Source organism: Astyanax mexicanus, chromosome 18 (assembly GCF_023375975.1).
Source record: "Astyanax mexicanus isolate ESR-SI-001 chromosome 18, AstMex3_surface, whole genome shotgun sequence".
NCBI classification, from domain to species: domain Eukaryota; kingdom Metazoa; phylum Chordata; class Actinopteri; order Characiformes; family Acestrorhamphidae; genus Astyanax; species Astyanax mexicanus.
The window spans coordinates 40,815,279-40,837,517 of NC_064425.1; the positions used below are offsets into that span (position 1 = coordinate 40,815,279).

At 36.6% G+C, this 22,239-nt stretch overlaps 1 protein-coding gene across 5 annotated transcripts; it reads right to left on the reverse strand.

Annotated features, from left to right (window-relative positions):
* Positions 1 to 1,828: 1,828 nt before the first annotated feature.
* septin2 (septin 2) lies at positions 1,829 to 21,257 on the reverse strand. Of its 5 annotated transcripts, none has more exons than XM_007245083.4 (13): positions 21,184 to 21,257; positions 18,854 to 18,897; positions 17,242 to 17,353; positions 14,137 to 14,223; positions 13,765 to 13,888; positions 11,499 to 11,633; positions 10,699 to 10,816; positions 9,407 to 9,508; positions 8,490 to 8,635; positions 6,911 to 7,033; positions 5,142 to 5,202; positions 4,966 to 5,051; positions 1,829 to 3,776 (listed from the first exon to the last, which is right to left on the reverse strand). In XM_007245083.4, exons 2-12 carry the CDS (start codon positions 18,875 to 18,877, stop codon positions 4,974 to 4,976), a joined length of 1,110 nt encoding a protein of 369 aa, XP_007245145.1. In that variant the 5' UTR covers positions 18,878 to 18,897; positions 21,184 to 21,257; the 3' UTR covers positions 1,829 to 3,776; positions 4,966 to 4,973. The 5 variants fall into 5 exon arrangements, with proteins under 5 accessions (XP_007245145.1, XP_007245144.1, XP_007245142.1 ...); XM_007245082.3 differs by having other exon boundaries at positions 17,242 to 17,356; XM_007245080.4 differs by lacking the exon at positions 21,184 to 21,257 and adding an exon at positions 18,977 to 19,107.
* Positions 21,258 to 22,239: the final 982 nt, after the last annotated feature.

A 22,239-nucleotide genomic window follows, 5' to 3' on the forward strand; every position in this document is an offset into this window, starting at 1 on the left:
CCACCCTACAGTGCTATATTAGAGAAATACAATATTGAGCTGTACTGTAGTGATATAATGTAGCACTGTACATTACATTACTGTACATTACAGTACTGAATTATGGTACTACAGTACTACAGAACATTTTACAGTGTAATACTACATTACAGCACTGTAGTACAGTAATACAGTACAGTACTACACTGCAGTACTTCAGTAACATACTAAAAAAATGGGTGCTACAAATCAGCACCGTGCTACATTACAGCACTACAATATTGAGCGGTACTGTAATGTTGTAATGTAGCACTGTACTGTAATGTAGCACAGTGCATTACAGTACTTAATAATGTTACTACAGTGCATGTAGCAGTACATCACTACACTGCAAAACTATATTGCAGTACCACACTACAGTACTGCAGTAACATACTAACACAGTGCTACAAATCAGCACTACAATATTAAGCTGTACTGTAGTGATGTAATGTAGCATTGTACTGTAATACATTACATTACAGTACTGAATTATGGTACTACAGTATCACAGCACTACAGTACAGTACAATATTACAGTACTAAACTGCAGTACTTCAGTAACATACTAACAAATCAGTGCTACAAATCAGTATTACAGCATTACAATATTGAGCTGCACTGTAATACAGTACATTACAGTACTTAATTATGTTAATACAGTGCAAAACTTCATCACAGCATTGCAGTAAATCACTACACTGCAAAACTGTATTGCAGTATTATATTACATTATATTACCTACACTGTATTACTATACTGTGCTACAATACAGCACTACAATATTGTGCTGTACTTTAGTGATGTAATGTAGCACCATACTATGATACTGATCATACATTACAGTAATAATTGTTTGGTACTACAGTATTACAACAATATATACATGTTTAATGTGTACACTTTAATACAATCTATACACATAAACCATATGGTTGAAGCAATGTTTTACAGATGGAAAAATTAACAATGTTAACATGCTTTTTCGATATGGGTAACATGAGAATAAATAGTAATAACATGCATACATTGATAGTGGTGATTTTAGATCACTGTGTTTAGTAAATCATCTCCATATATCTCCTCATGGAGTCTAGTATTATTTTTGGTTTGTATTCTACCAGCTGCTGGTTTGGTGATTTGGTGAGTTTAATGATTGTAAATCAGATGAGCAAGATCTCAGCTACAGTACCAGTCAAAAAATCTGGATGAACCCCTTCTTAAGTAATGTTTTTTAGTTCATTTTTATTTCCTACATTGTAGATTAATACTGAAGACATAACAACTATCAAGGAACTCATCTGCAATTATGAGGCAAACATAAAAAAAAAGTTAAACAAAACGTGTTCATTCATAGTTTTTATGCTTTAATATTAATCTAAAATTAATCTAAAATAATAATAATAAAAAAATAATAATAATTAGAATGTGTCCAAACTGATGATTGGTACTAATTATATATAGAATTAAATTTATACAATAACAATATAATTGTTATTTATAATTAATTATTAATACACAATATTGTAAATAATGCAGTATTCTGTATTAGATGAGTCAGTCTGCCCCCTTGTGGTCTATATTGTAAAATATTGAAGTAACTTTATGCCACTCCTGGTGCAAAAATTCAAGCAATTTAGCTGGGTTTGATCGCTTATAATCATCCATCTTCCTCCTGAGTATATTCCAGAGGTTTTCAATTTGCTAAAATCAAGAAAAAACATTGTTATTAAGTGCTCTCATTCTTTTTTTCAGAGCTGTATATACCAAAATCTACAGGACAAGAAAAACACTGCTGTACCACACCAGCTTTAATAAAAACCTTTATTACAATAAGATAATAGCAAACAAGTTTGTTATAGACAGTTCTCAAACCGTAAAACTGGAATGTTACAGCTTTAAGATAAACTATGGACAAAGCGTCCCAGAAATAGAGACAGTTCTGAGCTGGACAGACGAGATCATCACATATCAAGATGTGTTTTTTTTTGTGTAAATGCATAACAGATTGGGCAGTAGGGGGCACACACTCACACACATACTCACATTAACCATCATCTGACAAGGGCTCATCAATATTAATGAAGGGCCAGAGTAGGAGGGAGGAGTTATTTGGCATGCATCAGGGCCCACAATCGGAACACGGAACCGGTCCAAAACTTCACTGCAGTCCTGGCTGTCTAACTGCACCAGTTCAGTCCACTTCACATCATACAGCTGTTTCTCACAGCCGAGGGGCAGAATCCACAGAGGCACATACAGTACACAGAAACACCACAACAACCACCTGAACGAACCGCCTTTCCTTCTTCACTACAGCAGAAAAATCTGATCTGAACGGGTTCTGGAGTTCGAACACACCTGCCGCGTCTCCACCGAACAAAAAGCTGAAAACAAAGCTTCCAGAGTAGAGTTTGTTTTAAAATATTCGTTTTTTTTATTATTCTAATTCATTTACTCAAATATTTAAAAAAGTGGTTCTGCACGTTTTACACTGCAATAGCAGGAGCTCATACCATTATGATGATGTCACAATGAATCCTCATTAGACTATTCCACGTGTGTGATCAACAGGCTAATGAGGCTATGTTCAGACTGCAAGCCTAAATCAGATTTTGGCAAATCTAGATCGTATCCAGATTGATCTCGGATAGTCTGGACAACCAGAAACTACATGAAACCAGATTGGTGACAAATCTAGATTGTATCTAATTGACTTCGGATAGTCTTGGCAGCCAGAAACCACACAAAATCTGATTTTTGGCAAATCTAGATAGCTTCCAGATGGATTTTGGATAGTCTGGACAGAAAACACATGAGATCAGAATGGTGGCAAATCTAAATTGTTTCCAGATTAATTTCTGGTAGTCTGGACAATCAAAAACTACATGAAATCAGATTTTGGCAAATCTAGATCGTATCTAGATTGATGTGGATAGTTTGGTCAGCCAGAAAACACATGAAATCAGATTAGTGGCAAAACTAGATTGCATCTACACTGATTTCAGATAGTCTGGACAAACAGAAACCGCACAAAATCAAATTTTAGCAAATCAGATTCAAACCATATTTGACTCCTCACCTCCTTCAAATACAGGTGCAGTAATCACAATGGTACTGGTCCAAATCCTGTGCTACTGCAGTCTTTTCACAGTGTTTTTGTAGCCAGCTGGCAGAGTTTTGTCCCAAGACTCCACTGTTGGAGGAGCCAGCGTAGAATATTAAAGCAACTGCTTTGCCATAAATGCTAATGTGGCTAACAATAGCACTGCTGGCTGCAGGCTTTATGTGTCCTACTGATATTTTCCTTCAGGAGGCTCCACAGCAGTGGGTTCTCGGGTTCTCACTGAAGATCAGCAGCAAGTGGCCTTCTTACCAGATTAAAAACAATATCTATAAAACGCTCTCACATAAATGTCTCTGTAACAAACATCAAGAAAAAAAACGGCTACTGATTTGTGTACTTAAATTTGGATATAGGCATAGTTCAAACGTTTGATACAAATAAAATAATATTAGAAACAGCGTTTGGGTAAATACAAAAAATAACAAAAATAATAATACTGCTTACAAAAAGAAATAACAAAAACCATTATCCCAGGTAAGAGTAGAAGAAACTAAGAAAGTGGCAAGCAAAACGAGACATGGACCAGCATCCTCCCCTTCTCTTATATATATATCCTCTCAGTTTTCTCATTTCCTCCTCTTCCTCATTCTATCCATTCTTCTCTGGTCATGCTCCAACATCAGCTCTGCACCTGAGAAAAGCAAAATGAGCTGAATTAGTCCTGTTTAAGAGCTTAAAAACTCCTTCTATTCAACAAGATATAACTTACATTCACACCAGGGGTGGTAAAATATGGCCCTAACCTAATATCACAATATTTTAGGTTATTTTTGTGATTATATTCTTGGTGATATGACTTTATTTAATATGAATTAAATAAAAAGGAGATAAATACAATACGGCAACAAAAGTAATATAAAATTATTGCAGATGACATGATATGCCACACCCCTATTTGAGATATAATCTGTCTTTAGTAGATATTTAATAGGAAATGTAAACAGTATAAATGTTTCTTTTCCTACAAACAACAAAATTTTTTTACCATGATGCCCCTTATGGCCGTAAAATTATATCACAATAATTCCGGGTATTTTTGCAAGAACGTTATTAAAAAATATCTGCGATATTATTGTGTACGATTCCATATGGCACACCCCTAATTCACATGTAAAAGCAGGTTCATGTTTCTGTCACATGTTTTTTAAGGAAAAAAATTCTAAAGAAAACAAAATGCTTAAATGCAGCCCAAGGAGGTACGCAAACCAATGATGCTTGATGCTGCAGTTGGTCTGCAGGTTTAGGTTCAGCAACAGTATGTGCTGAAAGAATGAGGTCAGCTGACTACCTGAATATACTGAATATAGACCAGGTTATTCCATCAATGGGTTTTTTCTTCCATGGTGAACACGGACATATTCCAAGATGACAATATCAGGATTCATGGGGCTGGAATAGTGAAAGAGTTCAGGGTTCAGGGAGAATGAGATCATCATTTTCACACATGGATTGAGAGAGAGAGTTCACCACAGAGTCCAGATCTTAACCTCATTGAGAATCTTTGGGATGTGCTGGATGGAGAAGCGCTGCTTTGTGCAGTGGTCAGACTCTACCATCATCAATGCTGCTGTAAGATTAATGCAACACTGGATTGAAATAAATCTTGTAACACTGCAGAAGCTTATCCAAACAATGCAACAGTGAATGTGTACCGCAATCAATGCTAAAGGAGGTCAAAAGAAATATTAGAGTGTTTAACTTTTTTTTTTGGTTGCAGTGTATGAACAACCTGTGAATCTGAAACCATTTCAAGCCATTAAAAATGTACACCACCACCACCATTCTGCTTTTAGGTCTGTAAACAGTTTGAATGGTCTTACTGTGTCGTTCACGCGTCTCCCTCCCCGTCTCCTTGCTTCTGCATCTGTGCCTGCATCTTAGCAATCATCTCCTGCATTCGTCTCAGCTGCACAAACAAACACACAGCCAGCGTTACACAGCACTTTCAGACATTATCCAGTGTACTTTATGTGTCAGTGCGTGGAGTTTACTGGACCTCAGCCTCCTTCTCCTGCAGGATCATGTCCTTGTCCATTTCCTCCGGCTCCGGACCCTTCCTACAGGACCAGCACAGTTAAACACACAAAACAGGGTGTGAGGAGCCTAATGCTCAACACAGCTTAAGTTTTGCTAGCTTTATTTCAAAACTATATAATAGGGATGCACTGAATTTTTAGCAAGAAAAGTATTCGTCCAAAAACAGAAAAAAAGTACTTTCTGCGTTTGGATTAATTAGTTATAGTTATAATTATTTAATCAGTTATAGCTGAGTTTTTAAGTTTTTTTCCTCACTATTCAAATAAATGAATCAAAATAAGGCATTCAGCTTAACTCATCACGCTTGGTTTCATCTTACTCAGTTTAGGTACATTTTTATACACTGGGTGTTTTCCAGCTAAAAGATAAAAGGCTAAGATAGTAATATTAGCTGAGCTGAGGTAAATTTGTGATTCAAATAGAACTGCCGAAATACATTTATGATTACAATAGCATAGATTGCAAAAACGTTAATTTCAGCGCACCACTTGTATTATAAAAATTAATTAATTAATTAATTAATTAATTTAAAAAAATAAAATAAATAATAAAATTATACCAATATTCAAATTTACAAATCCAGAATGTGCACACCCGGAAAGGTGTGTGAGAGGTAAGGTCTGGTGATCAGGGCTCATGGCAGAAGCAGCATACACAGTGTGGAAGAGCGAGTGTGTGCAGAGCGTGTGGAAGGTGGGGCAGAGTGTGTTGAAGCAGAGCGTGTGAGGCAGAGAGGCGTGCGTGTTAGCGGGCGAGGCAATGCGGGTTTGCGAGTGTAGAGGCAGAGTAAGCATCAGGCTGATGGACAGACAGAGCTTTGACTGAGCTCTCAGCAGTACCTCCCCCTCCTATCCTCTAAACTATACTGAATTTGTGTGTGTACAACACAAATACACTGTGTACAGATTAAATACATCTATAATACACAGATGTACAGTGCACAGATCAGCTGTGTTTAGATCTATGGGGCTCTTCATCTAGGCAGTTTAAAGTGTTTATTTCCTACTGTATTAAAATAAACACAAAAACTAGTGGTTTTACATCACCGTGTTCATTCCTCACATAATATAGTATTATTTCTAATTATATAGTGATCTAACAGACTGGCTAGGGGACATATACTTTGTACTTGCCAACCGACTTCTGTAAAGATAAAGTATCTATCTCAGAGGATAGGCACTGTTAGTATCATATCCTTAAATATACATTAAGTCCAAAACAGTACCCAAAACAGCAAGTTTCCTTTTATAGGAGAAAGGAATTATTTATTGATATATTATTTATATATACTGTAACATGACTTTGGGTGTGTATATGGTTATGTAATTCTCACTACTTCTTCTTCTTATTATTATTATTATTATTATTATTATTATTATTATTATTATAATTATTATTATTACAATAAGTAGTACTATATTTTTATTTCTTTAAAACGTTTATTCATTTTTTATGTTTTTTAAGGCAACACAATTATATAAATAAGACTATGAGAACTATATGAAACTATGATTATTGTAGTATAAAGTCATTAGTAGTCACTGAAAAGTACAATTCTGGTATGTATATATTTCTTAACTAATGTTAATTAAGGAGACCATCTGTCTATATGGAGATGTCTAACAGTTTATGAATTTTATTATTATAATAAATGTTTGTAGTAGTTCCTGGGTTTGGAGTACTGGTAGGGTGGGGGAGGTGTAGAAAGACAGGCAGGGCAGTACGTACGCAGGCGACAGAGGCAGAATGTAACCATGGGAGGACAACCTGCCGCCACGTTTAAGGCGCTCTGAGCGGAAGTTCTCGTAGTGCAGGTCCTGGGTCACTTCCTGTAGATCCTGCATGTGAGTGCTGCACAAACACCAGGCAGAGACACAGACAGTCAAACAAGCAAACATATACTGACTGCTGAACTACATGTTCAGGGTCAATTAGACTACGTTCACACATTTAATCAGATATTTATTTTAGGCTGTTCACACTGCCTTTTTTAATGTGATGCTATTAATGAGTTCAGGCTGCAGCTGAGTTCATCCTAGAAAAGTTTTGTTAGTTTTCTTGTAAAAAGGTCCTGTTATTCAGCTACAGACAGCCAGCTTTTTATTTTAATTTAAGGCATTTAGCCATTTTATTAGACCACAGTTGGAACATGAGTCTTCTAATATTATTAAATGCATATCAGATTTTAAAAACACAAATTAATGCGGCCCAAATCAGAACAGAAACTGTCAGATTCAGTGTGTTTTGTATATGTGTCTCACATATAACACATTTGGGTTGGATTTGGGTAGGGCAGGACACGCAATGCTTTGTGCAATGTCAAATTACATTGTTTAAAGTATTTTTGGTTACTTCAATCATTGAGGCACAGACTGCATTATAAAGATCATTACATGTTGGATAATTAATTTCTGGTAAAATGTCCTGTTATTTTTTAATAACGCAATGTCAGTTTCTTTCAGTTTCGTGCAGAATTAGATATGGGCCAGTTTTACCTGCTGTGTGAATGCTTTCATGCTGTTAACAATATATTACCCACAAGGACATAGCATTATGATAAATGTATTATAAAAAATAGCATAAACTATATCCCTATGAATTTTTTACAAATAAATTTACAGTTCTAGAATAATACAGTTAGATGTATTTGATGTGATGTATGCCATAAAATATACAGTCTTTCGTAATACAATCTTTCAATACCAATACCAAGTCATACTGAGAACACTGACAGAAGTATACAACATGTTTCTGAGGTGTTTTGAGTCCATTCACAATCAATTAACTAAGCATAATCATAAAAAATGTAATAATGAATTGTAGTAACTAAACATGTAATGACCATAGTCATTCATTTTATTTATTTATAATTTTATCTCATTATTTCATGCAAATAAACAGTTCATAATAAAGCACTAGCAGTACTGATAAATGAAAACAGTACTTAACTGATCATAAAATGGTACCAGATAGTCCTGTCATGAAAATTATGATATTGACTCATTTTTGTTAACATTAATAACTCACCTCCAAACCCACAGCAGACCACAGCTGGATAAAACTAAAATTTCTGTTGTGTATTCTCCTAAAGTACTATTAGATAAAAGTTTAGGCTGCAATTGCTTTATCATCATTATATCATCAAAATTAATTTAGAGGCATTAAATGGTCATAAAAGTAAAGAATACTGTTAATCGCAATAATATATCATCCAAACCAAGTTGTTATCCTGACAGACCTGCTACCATATAAAACAGACTATACAGATTTTAGGAACCTGAGCACCCTGGAGAGGAGTTTAACTCACATGAGCATCGTGCGGAGCTTGAGGAAGTCGTTGTGTTCGGGGTTTTCTACCTCCACCACACCCCAGGGGTACAAACGCCCTCGCACCTTCTTCCCCTTCGCCTCGATCTGCTGGTTGGAGCCCACCACTGCAAACGGGATACTGGTCTGGGAAAAAAAAATAACATTAAAAGAATAAATCATCAGTAACTGCTTTCACTGCTACTGATGAACAGACAGCATTACACAAACAAGAGCATGTTAGAGCTGCACTAAAAAGATATATAGCTTTACAGATTATTACAGTGCTGTATGTTGTCCACTTAGGTCATATTTTTACATATTTAATGATTTTAAATCTATCAATCAAGATGGAAAACTACATTCAGAAAACTGAGGGAATTTATAGTTAAACCAAGTTGTGTTTTCTTTTTTCCTTTTTCTTAAAAAAAAAAAAACCCTCGCTGACAACCTATTTTTATGATGAAAACGAGACAAGAACTACATAAAAATTAATACTTAAAAAAGAGAAGTATGGAAAAATTTAACAGAGTTTTCGTCAATTAATAAAAACTAAATGAAAATGTTAAAGACTTGCTGAATTTGTGAAAATGCAGTTTATCACTAATAAAAGGAGAATATTTGATAGCTGGATCGGATTGAGACCACCACAAGCGATCCAGTCTCGGTTCGGTTGTTTTGATCCGCACCCGAGTGCGATTACTGATTTCACACCTTCAATCGAATCGCACTAAGAGTACAAACCAACCAGAGTCCATTTAAACCAAACCAAATAGTGCCACAATGTACTGCTGTCACCCAAAGTATAAAGACAGTCTAACAATTCCACAATACTGTACAAATAACGGGATTAACTTCAACTACCTAACAAATATAAATGCATTAAAATAATGAACATCAGATATATTTAACACACACCTTCAGAATCCTGGTTTGCTCCTTGAAGTCCTCATCCTCATCTGACTCTGCATCAGGCAGGTGGTAAATCTTAATGCCATGCTCATCAATCTCATCTAAAATCTGAAATTCAATTATGACAGTCAGAAACAGGAAACAGTAACTCCTGCGTTATGCTGTTTTAAATGGGTCATTGATCATTTCTGATTTAAACCTCAAGAGCCCAGACCCACTTCTGAACATTGATACCAACTTCAAAACTGAATCTGATAAATTCAGTAAGCTGTTCATTCTTTAACCTCTTGAGTCCCAGCGTCCTCATACGAGGACATTACATTTGTGTTTCTCTACACCATTATAATTAATTTTTAAAAAGGTTGGCCCTTTAGCATCATATGGAGACACCGCCTGTACTATCTAGTGGTTACATGACAACATTATAGTTAAGTGATTGAAAACAAGATGGCGGAAATCCCAGTCAAAAGTTTCTACACCCAGTCCAGACAGAAACTGAAGGGACAGGTAAAATAATCTCATAGAGTTTTATATTTGAAACTATGTTATTTACTTTCTGTACAAAGCTAAAATTTAGTTTTTGACTAATTGGGTCCGGCTGATCCCAAATGACAAGAATATATATATATATTTTTTTCTTCCTATAAGAAGACAAAGTTAAGATTTTATGCTTTTATACTTTTTATACATTCAGGTCATCCTGAATAGAGGGAAAAAATTAAAAATGCACACCAAGCTAAAGTCCGGGTCTCAGGAGGTTAATATAACATGACTGTAAATATTTTAAGGTTAAAATCATGATGTAACACAAAGGACAATTTCATACTATTACTAATTATTACTAGAACTATTTAGCTCTGAAAATCAGGTCAGAAGTCATTCTAGTTCTATGGAACATAAAACATTAATTTAAGCTTTTAAATGGTTAAGTGGTTGGAAAAGAGCTGTTGAAGCAAACGTTTATACACGTTTAAAATGAGTTTTATCTCCAGCACTAACCCAACACTCCTACATTCTGTAAACAAAAGGTGAGATAAACCAACACACATTCATATACTGTCCTAAGTGGTGCTATTAGGTTGTTCAGTATGTGTCACTTGGGGCTTCATGAGTTAAAGTAAAGGACAGAGTGCTGTTAGGAACTTTATACTACAGTATACTACCCAAAAGAGCCCCTGGTTACATATACTGTGTGTTACAGATCCTTTAAAAGTTGTATAAACACAATAATAACTGTGATATAATTAATTTCAATATATACTGGTGACTGTAGGTAAGACAGATTTAAAGATCAGTACCCTGCGCTTGAGCCTCTCTCTCTCCTTCAGAGTGAGGGTATCAGCTTTGGCGATAACAGGCACCACGTTGACCTTGTTGTGAATAGCCTTCATAAACTGGACATCCAAGGGCTTCAGACTGCGGAGAGAGAAAGAGAGAGAGAGAGAAAGAGAAAGAGAGATAGATAGATAGATAGAGAGCGATATAAAAAGAGAGAGAGACAAACAGAAAGAGAGGGACATCAGTCTGATGTCTGCTGTCTGAACATACACAGAGCCTAAATAAAATTATTTAAAATACGCAACTTTGATGAGATTTCTCTTCTAATGACAGTTAAAACAATAACTAGTGGTGTCCATGCGTTAATTCGCACAATTGTTCTGGAAACATTAAAGTATACATTTTTTTAGGCTATTTAATCATATTACCATGATTCATCCTATCATAATACAATCCAATAGAAATATTGGGTGATGAGTGAATGACATCAATATTGAACACAATACCAAAAAATACCAACATCAAACAGGACCCTTAACTTAATGGATGGATGGCGTTACACTTGGATGGACTAAAGGATTGGGACAATATTTAGTAATATGTTTTTTTTTTTTTTTTTTTTTTAAATATCTTCATTTTTAAAACATGTGTTTGTAAATGTGCAAAACTTACAAAGAGATATAACCCACTCAACTCTTTTTTTTATCTACTCAACAGCAGATGATTTGTTTGTGTATTAAGTACCCAAATGTAGTAATTATTCAGTCATTACAGTTTTAAAAGACTAAATCTTATTATAAGACAGAAATCAGACACTCACCCATGTCCGAGAGGGGAGATGAAGTAGAAACAGCAGTGAACGCGATTGTCCACGATGTGCCTGCGGTTCAGCCCACTCTCATCATGCAGGTAACGCTCAAACTGGTCATCAATGTAGGCGATGATTGTGCTGAAACTGGAAAGCAGGAAACTTGTCAGGGAGGTTTCGCTGGGATCTACAATGGGTCTGTGGTTTATGGAATGATGATTGGAGTTGAAGACACAATTAAACATAACATTATGACCACCTTTTTGTTTCTACACCCATTACTTTTTCAGCTCCACTGATCATATAGGACATTTTGTAGTTCTGTAATCACAGAAAGTAGTCCTGTATTTGCTTGTCTGTAAACTGTAATATCCAAGTATTGCTAGTATGCAAGTATTGTATTTAAGTTAAGTGTAAGTAGTGTCCAGAGGTGTGATTATACAGGATGTACCACATAGTATATATGATTAAACCTTCAAAGTCACACAAAACTATGAGAGTAAATACTGACTGTTACAGTGATGAGACAAATGGAACAGGATACATTTCCTTTTAGAGAGAATTCCAGCGCTTCTCTCAGTCTCTCCCTGATCGTAAAGTGGGACATTTCCTGTTTCAGCTCTCCCACAGACAGCAGCTGCTTCAGCTTCCCAGATAACTATTTCATACTATTTCCTCACAAGCTCACCACTTCTCTTTCACGCTGTCTAAAACTGACACTCATTTGAATAAGTAGGCAAATTCAACACTGCATTTTTAAGACACCACTGAATTTACCCTCAACATCTAAAAAAGAAAAAGAAAAGGAGAATCACTTTTGCAAGGGACAGTAAAAAAAAGCTTTAGTTTGCAGAGGTGTAGTGAACATGAAACCTGGACTACTGGAATACTATGTATTGTCTTTCCTAATTGTCTTCACATACACAGTCAGCCACCCCTAGTAGTGATATGAGGGACACTAATGCTACGTTCACATTACAAGCCACGTTGCTTAAATCCGATTTTTTGCTCAGATCGGATTTGGCTATATTGACGATTCACAATCACAAATGTAAGTGATCTGTATCTGTGTGTAACGTGAATGAATCTGTCTCTGAAACCCCTCACATGCTGCACATTGATACCAGAATAAACATCGCCTTCTTCACCAACAACAAAAAAACTTCATATTTGAAATATGACTCATAGCTTTATAAAGGGAAATGGATGAGTTAGCAGCTCATATGTGGAGCATTTTTGCTGGAGTGGAGAAACAGTTAACAGCTGCTCTGAAGCTCATGCTCAGGTCGAGGAAGAGAAAAAAGGCCAGGTGGTTTGCTTTTGCTGTTTTTTCACAGCTATAGCTGCACAGCTGCACCAAGAGATGTGTGGGTATGAGAGTAAAGCACACAGCTCGTGTATAAAAGCAAAATTCCGATTTGACCATTCACATTCTTGTGGATAGGATGTCTGTGGATCGAATATGTATCTGATTTAGTACCACATATGAAAGTGACTCAAATCTGATTAAAAAAATCAGATTTGGCACGTTCACACAGGCAGAAAAAAAAATCAGATTTGAGTCACTTTAGCCTTGTAATGTGAACGTAGCCTTACAGCTCAGCGATATGTGCAAAACATCCTGCTGTGACATGTGTTTCCTCCTATGGCAGGGCTTCTAGTTGCCATTTTTCAGCAGGATAATGCTCGCCCACACAAAGCAAGAGTTTCCCAGGAATGTTTCCACCAGATAATCTTAACAACATTTTCTTGCCCTCCTTTTTTCACTAAGGTTATCACCACTAAATCACTGGCAGAATCAACTTGTATGACAGCTTCAGCAACTTACAAGTGTAGAGCAGGATCTACAGGCCCAGCTGCAACAACATCTGAGGGTAAATGTGCTGCAGGTTGCCAAACAGAACCTGTATATCTTTATACCCAACCGTATCTCATCTTATATTAAGGCTAAAGGCTCCAACAGGGTACTAGAGCCTTCTTTTCTGTTGTAATTAAAACTCCAATATTATAAATTTAGTTTTAAAGGCTGCATACTTTTTGTTTCTTTTACATTTGTAAGACTTCTGCACATTCAATAATGTACAAATGTGTTAAAATCAATCTGACCAATCATAATTTTATAGTTACATGTGTAACCTGCACACACATACAACCTGTAAAGCCAATTTTAAACTAGGAAAACATTGGTGCTTATAATGCTAAGGAATTGATGGGGCATCTTAAAGCCGAAGCATTAAACAAATGAATCTGGTTGCAATTTATTCAAATAAATAAGTACCAGTCTTGGCTGTTAATAGCATCTCCATATCCAGGCGTGTCCACCACAGTCAGGCGAAGCTTCACACCACGCTCCTCAATCTCCACAGTGGAGGCTTCAATTTGCACAGTGCGCTCAATCTTCTCTAAAAACAACACAGCAGGACAAAACCAATATTAGGCCACGGTTCATAAGCAAGGTTGCTATTTCTATTATCATGAAATGTTCAAACTTCCATTTAAAACAAATAAACATGAACAATGGAAAAAAAGGTGTACCGCTCCCCTTAAATAAAATAAAAACAACCCATAAAACAGCAACTAACACACACACACAAAAAAAAAAAAAAAAACGAAACTAATGTTCTACTAATGTTTTTGTGTTTTTACTGACCTGCCGCTCCGGGGATGACCCGCTCTGGGTAGAGGTCAGTGAGGAACAGGCTGTTGATCAGAGTAGATTTCCCCAAACCAGACTCACCTGGAAACACCACAAATAATCACACTGTTAATACTGCTCACAGGATAGACAAATCAATGGTCTAGGCCTGGGTGTCACCACCGATTCGAATGCAATTCACAAGATTCCAACTTGATTAAATTTTGATTCAATATTGATTAATTAAATGTCAAACATTTCAGTTACAATTATAGGCTTTTGTTCAGATTTAAAAGAGATTTTCAGATAAATTAATTCTGTAATATAAAAAACTAGTAGTGTTTACATGAGGAATTAACCAAAGATAGTTTGTTGCTAACATCAGCATCTTCACAATTACTGCATGTTTTGAAACTGCTGGTCTAGTGCAGGGACAATGCTAACGCTAACTAACTTGTTTGCTAAACAATAAGCTAGCGTTAAATGTATTACTCTAGCAGGCTTTAATAACATTAAATACATAAAAAAAAACCTTAGCTTTTCTAAGACAATGACACGTTGTGAAACTGCTGGTATAGTTCATTTAACGTGGAATAAAAGTTGTAACAGTGAAAACTAAAAGTAATATAAATACAATGGACTTGTTTGCTAAATGCAATTGAGATATAAATATATATACTGGCACACCTTATTTAGCTCCAGCAGGCTTTATAACTGAGTGAGAATAAAACTAGTCTCTAATGTTGGCTTTTCTAAATCTAAAACATGATTTGGAACTGCTGATTCAGTGCATTTAAGGTGGAACAGAAAACTTTGGGAACCTGCTAAAACTAAATTGTTTGCTAAATGCGAGTGAGATAAATTCACTGACGCATCTTTTTTAGCTATTCTAGCAGGCGTAATAACTCTGAGTTACTTGTTGCTACCGTTAGCTTCTCTAAAACTACTGCATGTTTTGAAACTGCTGATCCAGTGCATTTAAGGTGTGATTCAAGGTGGAACAGAGGAAAGATGGAACAGAAAACACTAACTTGTTTGCTAAATGCAAGAGAGACATCATAAATTTACTGACACATCTTGTTTAACTACTCTAGCAGGATTTTCTGACTTTAAGTGAGAATAAAACTTGTAGCTTCTCTAAAATTACAGCATGTTTTGGAACTGCTGGTCTGCAGCTGAAGCTGCTCTCCGGCTCTGCAAATGGAAGATGCTGACACACTGGAAAAGTAGACTAATTATAAAAATCGATCTCAGGTTTACTTGAATCGATATCAGATCATTTCAATAAAGATCGATTTGACAAGAAAAATTCATTTTTAAAATCCCGATTCCGATTTCTTAGCAGCAGAAACTGGAGCAACAATTGACGCAAACTGACGTTATGCATGAATCTATAGGGGCAGAACCTCTGAAGGAACAGTAAAGAAAGAGATGCGTTTGTGTGTTTGTTTTTCTGTTGATTTTAAATATCAACAGAAGTCTCCAGATTCATATAAGGCACCTTTAGTTACAAAATGAACAGTCACATGATCTGAAGTGTGTGTGTGTGTACAGTACAGGACCGGTTCCTCACTGTTCCTCTGCTGTTCTGTTCCCAGTTCTCACTTCTCCTCTGTGTTTGTTCTGCCTCTGTACGGAACTACAGCCCTGCTTTGTTTGTGAAGCTGAAAGTGGCCAATCAGACGCTGCATTCCAGAGTGATTTATTTTAAGGCAGAGGAGCGAGTCCCCACCCCCACTCCAGCGCACTCTGTGCACTCCTGGTCAGGGTCAGCAGCTGGACTTACGCAGCCGAAGAGACAGAACCGCAGGCTTTAACAGACTCTATCTATCAGTTTCAGCTGTTCTCCAGCATAGCAATCCAATCCTGGCAGAGCGACGGATTCCCACAGTCCCTTCCATAATAAGGAAACCACTCGGCGGAAAAATGCAAGTTTCCTCCCATCCCCCAGAATTCCCCACAAACACACACTTCTGAAACGTGGAGCTAGTGCTTATATTTTCCTTTCATCTGGAAGGGTTAATTAAACACTAAATTATATGACATAAAATTAAAATATAGACTTTCTTTAAAACTATCAACTTACATCTCAGGTATGCAGAAACTTAAATGGTGGATTGGTATTTTAACGGCACAGCTATTTGCATATGTCAAACCCTTCTCAGGAGTGGAAACTGACCTGCTTGTTTCTTTCGTTTATTGTTGATGTAAAAGTTTGTATAGCTGCTAACTGGCACGCGTTATGTTGAAGCACCTGACACAATTTACTCCAAGATAGCAATGAACGTCTGACGTCTGACTATTCATTCAGTAGAGCACTTGTTTTCTGTTGCCAAGATAACAATACACCAAAAACGTACCTGAATGCACCTCATTTCAAGACCACAATGCCTGTGGGGTAAATACATATATTCACAAGCACCTTTGCTATTTAAATGGTGAAGGCTTTAAAATAGACTGTTGGAGGGGTTTAAGACAGGGCCCTGGGTCTTTTCACAAGATGGTGTAAAAGTGCTTTACCCACTGCCCTGTAAAAAGGCTCTCAGTGGCTACTTTATGGTAGTGTACCCCTTAGTGAAAGATTGTTGACCACTAGACATGCCTCTAAAATGCACTCGAAGCAAGACAGTCAGCCCAGTCTGACTTTAAGACTATGACAGTGGGCGCATTATTGGACTAAAAGAGAATAATCAAAAGGACTGACATTTAGACAAATTGCTCGCCGACTGGGCCATTCTTTAACCAGCCATTATCGCCTTCATTTGCACATTATCAATTTTTTCAGCAGGTAATGCTCGTCCACACATTAAGGGTTTGCCAGGAATGTCTCTGCCAGATTGCCTGCCTGGTCGCATAATTTTTCACCAATCAAACATTGGCAAGAAAATGCTGGGACACCAACTTCAGCATCCTATGAGTGCGCAACAGTGTACTACAAGCTCCACTCAATTTCTCCAACAAATAAAGAATTTCTATTTTAATACTAATCTCTTCATGCTCTACTATGTTTTACCAATATGCAGTACTGCTAAATGAGTATAGATTGAAGGACTAGATTTTGGATCACTATACAGCATGAAGTTCAAATAACATTAACATCCAGGGTGAATCTGTACTTACCAACAACCATCAGAGTGAACTCAAAGCCCTTTTTCACTGATTTGCGGTGGACCTGGTTGGGCAGGTTGGCAAAGCCTACATACCCAGGGGTCTCTGGGTTGGTGAACTGGCCCTGCTGTTAAACACACATAATCAGAATCTGCCAGAAGGTTCGATTAATCACCCTACATCAGGCAACATCAGAGCCGAGTATATACTTTTAATAGAAAGCTGTAATGTGGAGGCAGAGCACTGACTGATCACAGTAGTGACCTTCACTGAAGGCCAAATATCTTAAAATAATCTCACAACAACAGTCCAACACACACCAATTCTAGAAAAATGCATTTTCTTCTTAGTCCAATGCCTTAAAATGTATAGGACTACACTTCAGTAAACTGGTTTACATACATATGGATTTATCATATTATTTTTTTGTATTTTACTGTTGCTACAAGTCTAGAAAGGTATCTACACTATATGTACAGAGGTATTCAAAGAATGGTTTTAATTATTACATTTTCTAGTTATTATAATTTTATGTGTTTAACTACATTACACCCAGGATTGAGACTGAGCACTTCTTGCTAGATGTCCTAAAATACAATATTGTACGTCTATATAGAAGTACTGAAACACGGTTGTATACACTGCTGAAGAACAAGAGAAGCATTACATACAGTAGGTAAAATATTAGCAAAAAAATAAAGTAAGTAAGAAAGTACCTTAAAAAGAGCTGCATAAGGTTCTAAAAAGGTTCTTTACAGTAGTGAAAAGTGATTAAAAATTACTGAAAAAACTATTTGTATACAGTACTGAAGGTGGTGATATATATTGCTGAAAAATAGTTTTTATTAAGTTATTTTTTAAAGCTGGATAAAGTACTGAAAAGCATTTTTTGTAAATTACAGAAACAAAATTGTCAAAAAGTACTGAAAAAGATAACCAGTGCTAAAACCTAGAAAAGCCAAAACAAATGTTTCTATTAATTAGTTAAAAAAAGACATTTACAAAGTACTGAAACAGGGTTTTATAAAAAAAAACTGATGACATTCTATACAATATTAGCAAAGCATTAAACATGGTACAGAAAAACAAATCTATACATTGCTAAAAAATAGTTTAAAAAGACCTGCATAAGGTACTGAAAAAGAGTTCTATACAATACTAGAAAATCATTATATACAGTACAGTATACATTGAGTACTAAAAACTTTTTAAACAATGATCTGTATACTGGACTGAAAAGGTTCTGTAAGCTACAAAAAAAAAGGATTGCATACAATTAAAAAAGTTTTTTGTACAGTACTAAAAAGTAACTTAACAAATTACTGATAATGGCCCTGTCTGTACGTGACCAAAAAATAATTCACAAATGGTTGTATACTGTACAGAAAACAGTTTCAGTACACTAATGAAGAATTAGTGAGTAAAGTACTGAAACTTGGTTCTACACAGTAAAATAAAAAAGCTGCATTAAGTACAGTAAATTGTTGTGCAAAGTGTTTATATGCGCATTAATAAAACACACAAAAAAATAATGCGTAAAGGAAACAGCAGCAGTATTCAGAACCATGCAGCTACTGAAACTAAAAGCAGAGTAACAGGAGTTCCAGGAACTAAAGAAACCTACCTTGAGTTTATCAGCCTGAGACATGTCGAGCTGAGAGTCTGAACCTGCAGAAACAAAAGGATCACATCAAACACTCACCATCACACTGCACACACAGCTCTACACACCATTAATCACCATTACCATCCTTATTTGCTGCCATCAGAACCGTTCCAGATCAGAACCTAAGCTCCTGCTGCCGTTAGCTCAGAAAACAGAAAGGTAGCTCTCAGAGACTCGCAGCACAGGAAGTGAGCTGTCGTCTGCACATCCTCTGTTCAAATGTGTCTAAACCACAGAGAGAGCGTCCCGACCCGAAACTCAACTGAACTCATCTCACTGTGCACTAGTTCATCTGCTTCAGATACACGCCCAGAAGATTATAACCTTCTTCACATAGAAACAAAACTAATGGTAGATAACAACATCTGTTTACAATTCTAGTTTAACGATTCATCCACTCACTTACTTACTCACCTATGATTCTATGTACCAACACATCTATCCTTTTATTTATCTACCCACTTGCCTACCCATCAATCCCACTCTCCACCCAACCATTGACCCATCCATCCAGCCAGATATCCTGACACCAATCTACCAATCTCTCTACCCAACAATACCGCTCTCTCCCAAACCACTGACCTATTCATTCATCTATCCATTTGCCTACCTATTAATTCCACTCTCTACTCAATCACTGACCAATCTATCCATCCGGACATCCGGACAGCATTGTACCAATCTCTCTACCCAACAATACCACTCTCTCCGGAGCCACTAACCTATCCATTCATCTATCCATTTGCCTACCTATTAATTCCACTTTCTACTCAACCACTGACCATCTGGACATCCGGACAGCATTGTACCAGTTTCTCTACCCAACAATACCACTCTCTACCCAACCACTGACCCATCCATACATCTATCCATTGTCTACACATCAATCCCACCATTAACGCTACTCTCTACCCAACCACGGACCCATTCATCCATCCTCCCATCCAGGTATCCCATCTATTTGGATATTCATACAGCAACCTACCAATCTCTGTACCCACCCATCTATTCATCCAGCAATCTTTCTCTCTCTTCATCCAACCCTACAATATTTCAACTGTCAATTCACACATTTATTCACTTACCAATTTCTTTACCCCACAATTTCACTATCTACCCAACCACTAACCCAGCTTTCCACCCATCCATTTGGATAGCCATACACCAACCTACCAATCTCTTTCACAGCCAGTTTACCAATTGATCTATCTATCTATCCTAAAATATATTCAGACACTCACCTATTAACCTATTCATCCATTTCTCCTTCTATTGACACATCCATTTGCCTCCTAATTTCTCTACCTAAGAATCCCAATATCTACACAACCACTGACCCATCTATTCATCCATTGAGAAACCCATACACCAACCAACCAATCTCTTGTACAACCAATCAACTACAATCTATGTACGTATTGATCAGATGCACATAAAAGCAAAAAAGATGATATTTATATTCAGAATTAGGTTAATCAGACCGTTTAACAGTCAGGACCAGAGACCTGTAGGTAAAGGAAAACTCTATTTACCACATAAACATATTTCTCTACCTGTCTATCTTTACACATATGTTTCTCAGAACAAGAACAGTTTATCTGATCTTTAGTCTGAAGTTTTACGGATCTAGTTATCTTAGCTACATTCTGTAACTGAGGTTATATGGGTTAGGTTAGCTACAGGGTCTGAAAATAAGTCTGTAATACAAACAGTAACAGACAGACTGCAAACATACCATGTTCTTATTTATTTCACACTAATCATTACAGTATTAGTGTAGTTAATTGCTCAGAAGTGATGTTAATCCTGTATAAAGTGAACAGGCTGGTTTTAAACACATTTTCTGGTCGCATTCCTCTGATTAGACTGTGTAAATGTGGCAGAGCGGGTTAGGCTAGCATCTGTTAGCTTAGCTTAGCCTGGTTCATTGAATGGGCAGTATGGGAATGCGGTGCAGCAGCTGAGGATATATTCAGGTTAAAATACTGTATTAAAGAGTTAGTAATGTCTAATTAGACCTGGAACAGACTCTTGGATGTTCCTGTATCCGTATAAATGTGTCGGGTGTAAATTATTTTACCTGAAGAGAGAAGCTAGCTTAGCTAAGCTAATAAACTCTGCAGGAAACTGCCTACAGCTACTCATCTTACAGTTCTGATTCTGATTAAATTAGTTAAAATTTAGACATTAATACACAAATTAACAGGCCTTCAGAAGTGTATAAAACACGCAGAAAAGCAGCGGCACATAAAAACACGAATTAAAACAATAAACCGGCGTTTACGAACCTTTTTGGGCGACTGGAGCAGAAATGAGCCGAATAGCTGGAATTCCTGCGGAACTGAGGGGCGGCGCCTCCACATTAAACCGCTAGGGGTCAGTGCTGCACTATAGCGCTACACAGTGGGCCACCTTCCAAAATAAAAGTCTCATGCTTTAGTTGATGAGAAATATTAAACAAGAAGGCATGCGTGTCTTGCTGGAGAATAGGATAACTTGCAATGATCTCAAAGGATTTTATGTGCTATTACATGAGTATAGATTATTATGGATATATGTATGAATTAATTTGAAGGTGGATGCATAAATATGAATATGAATGGCTGTGGATGAATACAGAGGAGTATAGATAAATTTGAGTATTAATGTCTGTGAATGCATACAGATGAGTATAGATAAATATGATAATTAATGGCTGTGGTTGAATACAGATGCATGGGTATAGATGGTATGGATGGGCATAGATACGTTTATATATGCATGGTAATTATGATTGTGTGGGTTGAGTATGGTTAGGTTTGGGTGGGTTGATTATGGTGGGTATGGGCGGGGTATAGATGAGAATGGTTAGATATGGATGGTTGTGCATTGGTAATGTTGGAAATTATGTAATTTCAAGGCAAAAAAAGTGTTTTGTCTTACTAAGCATTAAGGGTGTAAGATTATTTACTTATTTTAGGAATAATGGTCTTAATCATTATTTCCAGTCAAGTCACCAGTCACTTAATATGAGCATATATGTCTCAAATATATTTTGTCTAGTTTTTGCTAATAGATGCCAATGCTCTGTGGGTACAGATAGGTATAGGTTGAAATGCATGGGTATTGTTGGGTTTCGAATAGGCAGGATTGAGTATTGTGATTATAGATGGATATACATACACATACAGCTTGTATAGGCTCTCTAGAAGAGAAGTACAGCCAAGAAATATAACTCTCTAGAGCTGATAAAAAACATTAATGCCTAATATCAGGCATGGGCTAAAGGGGGTTAAAGCCCCCAGCATTGAGCTGTGTAGCCGTGGAACTGTTCTCTGGAATGATGAAACCTATAAATAATGCAC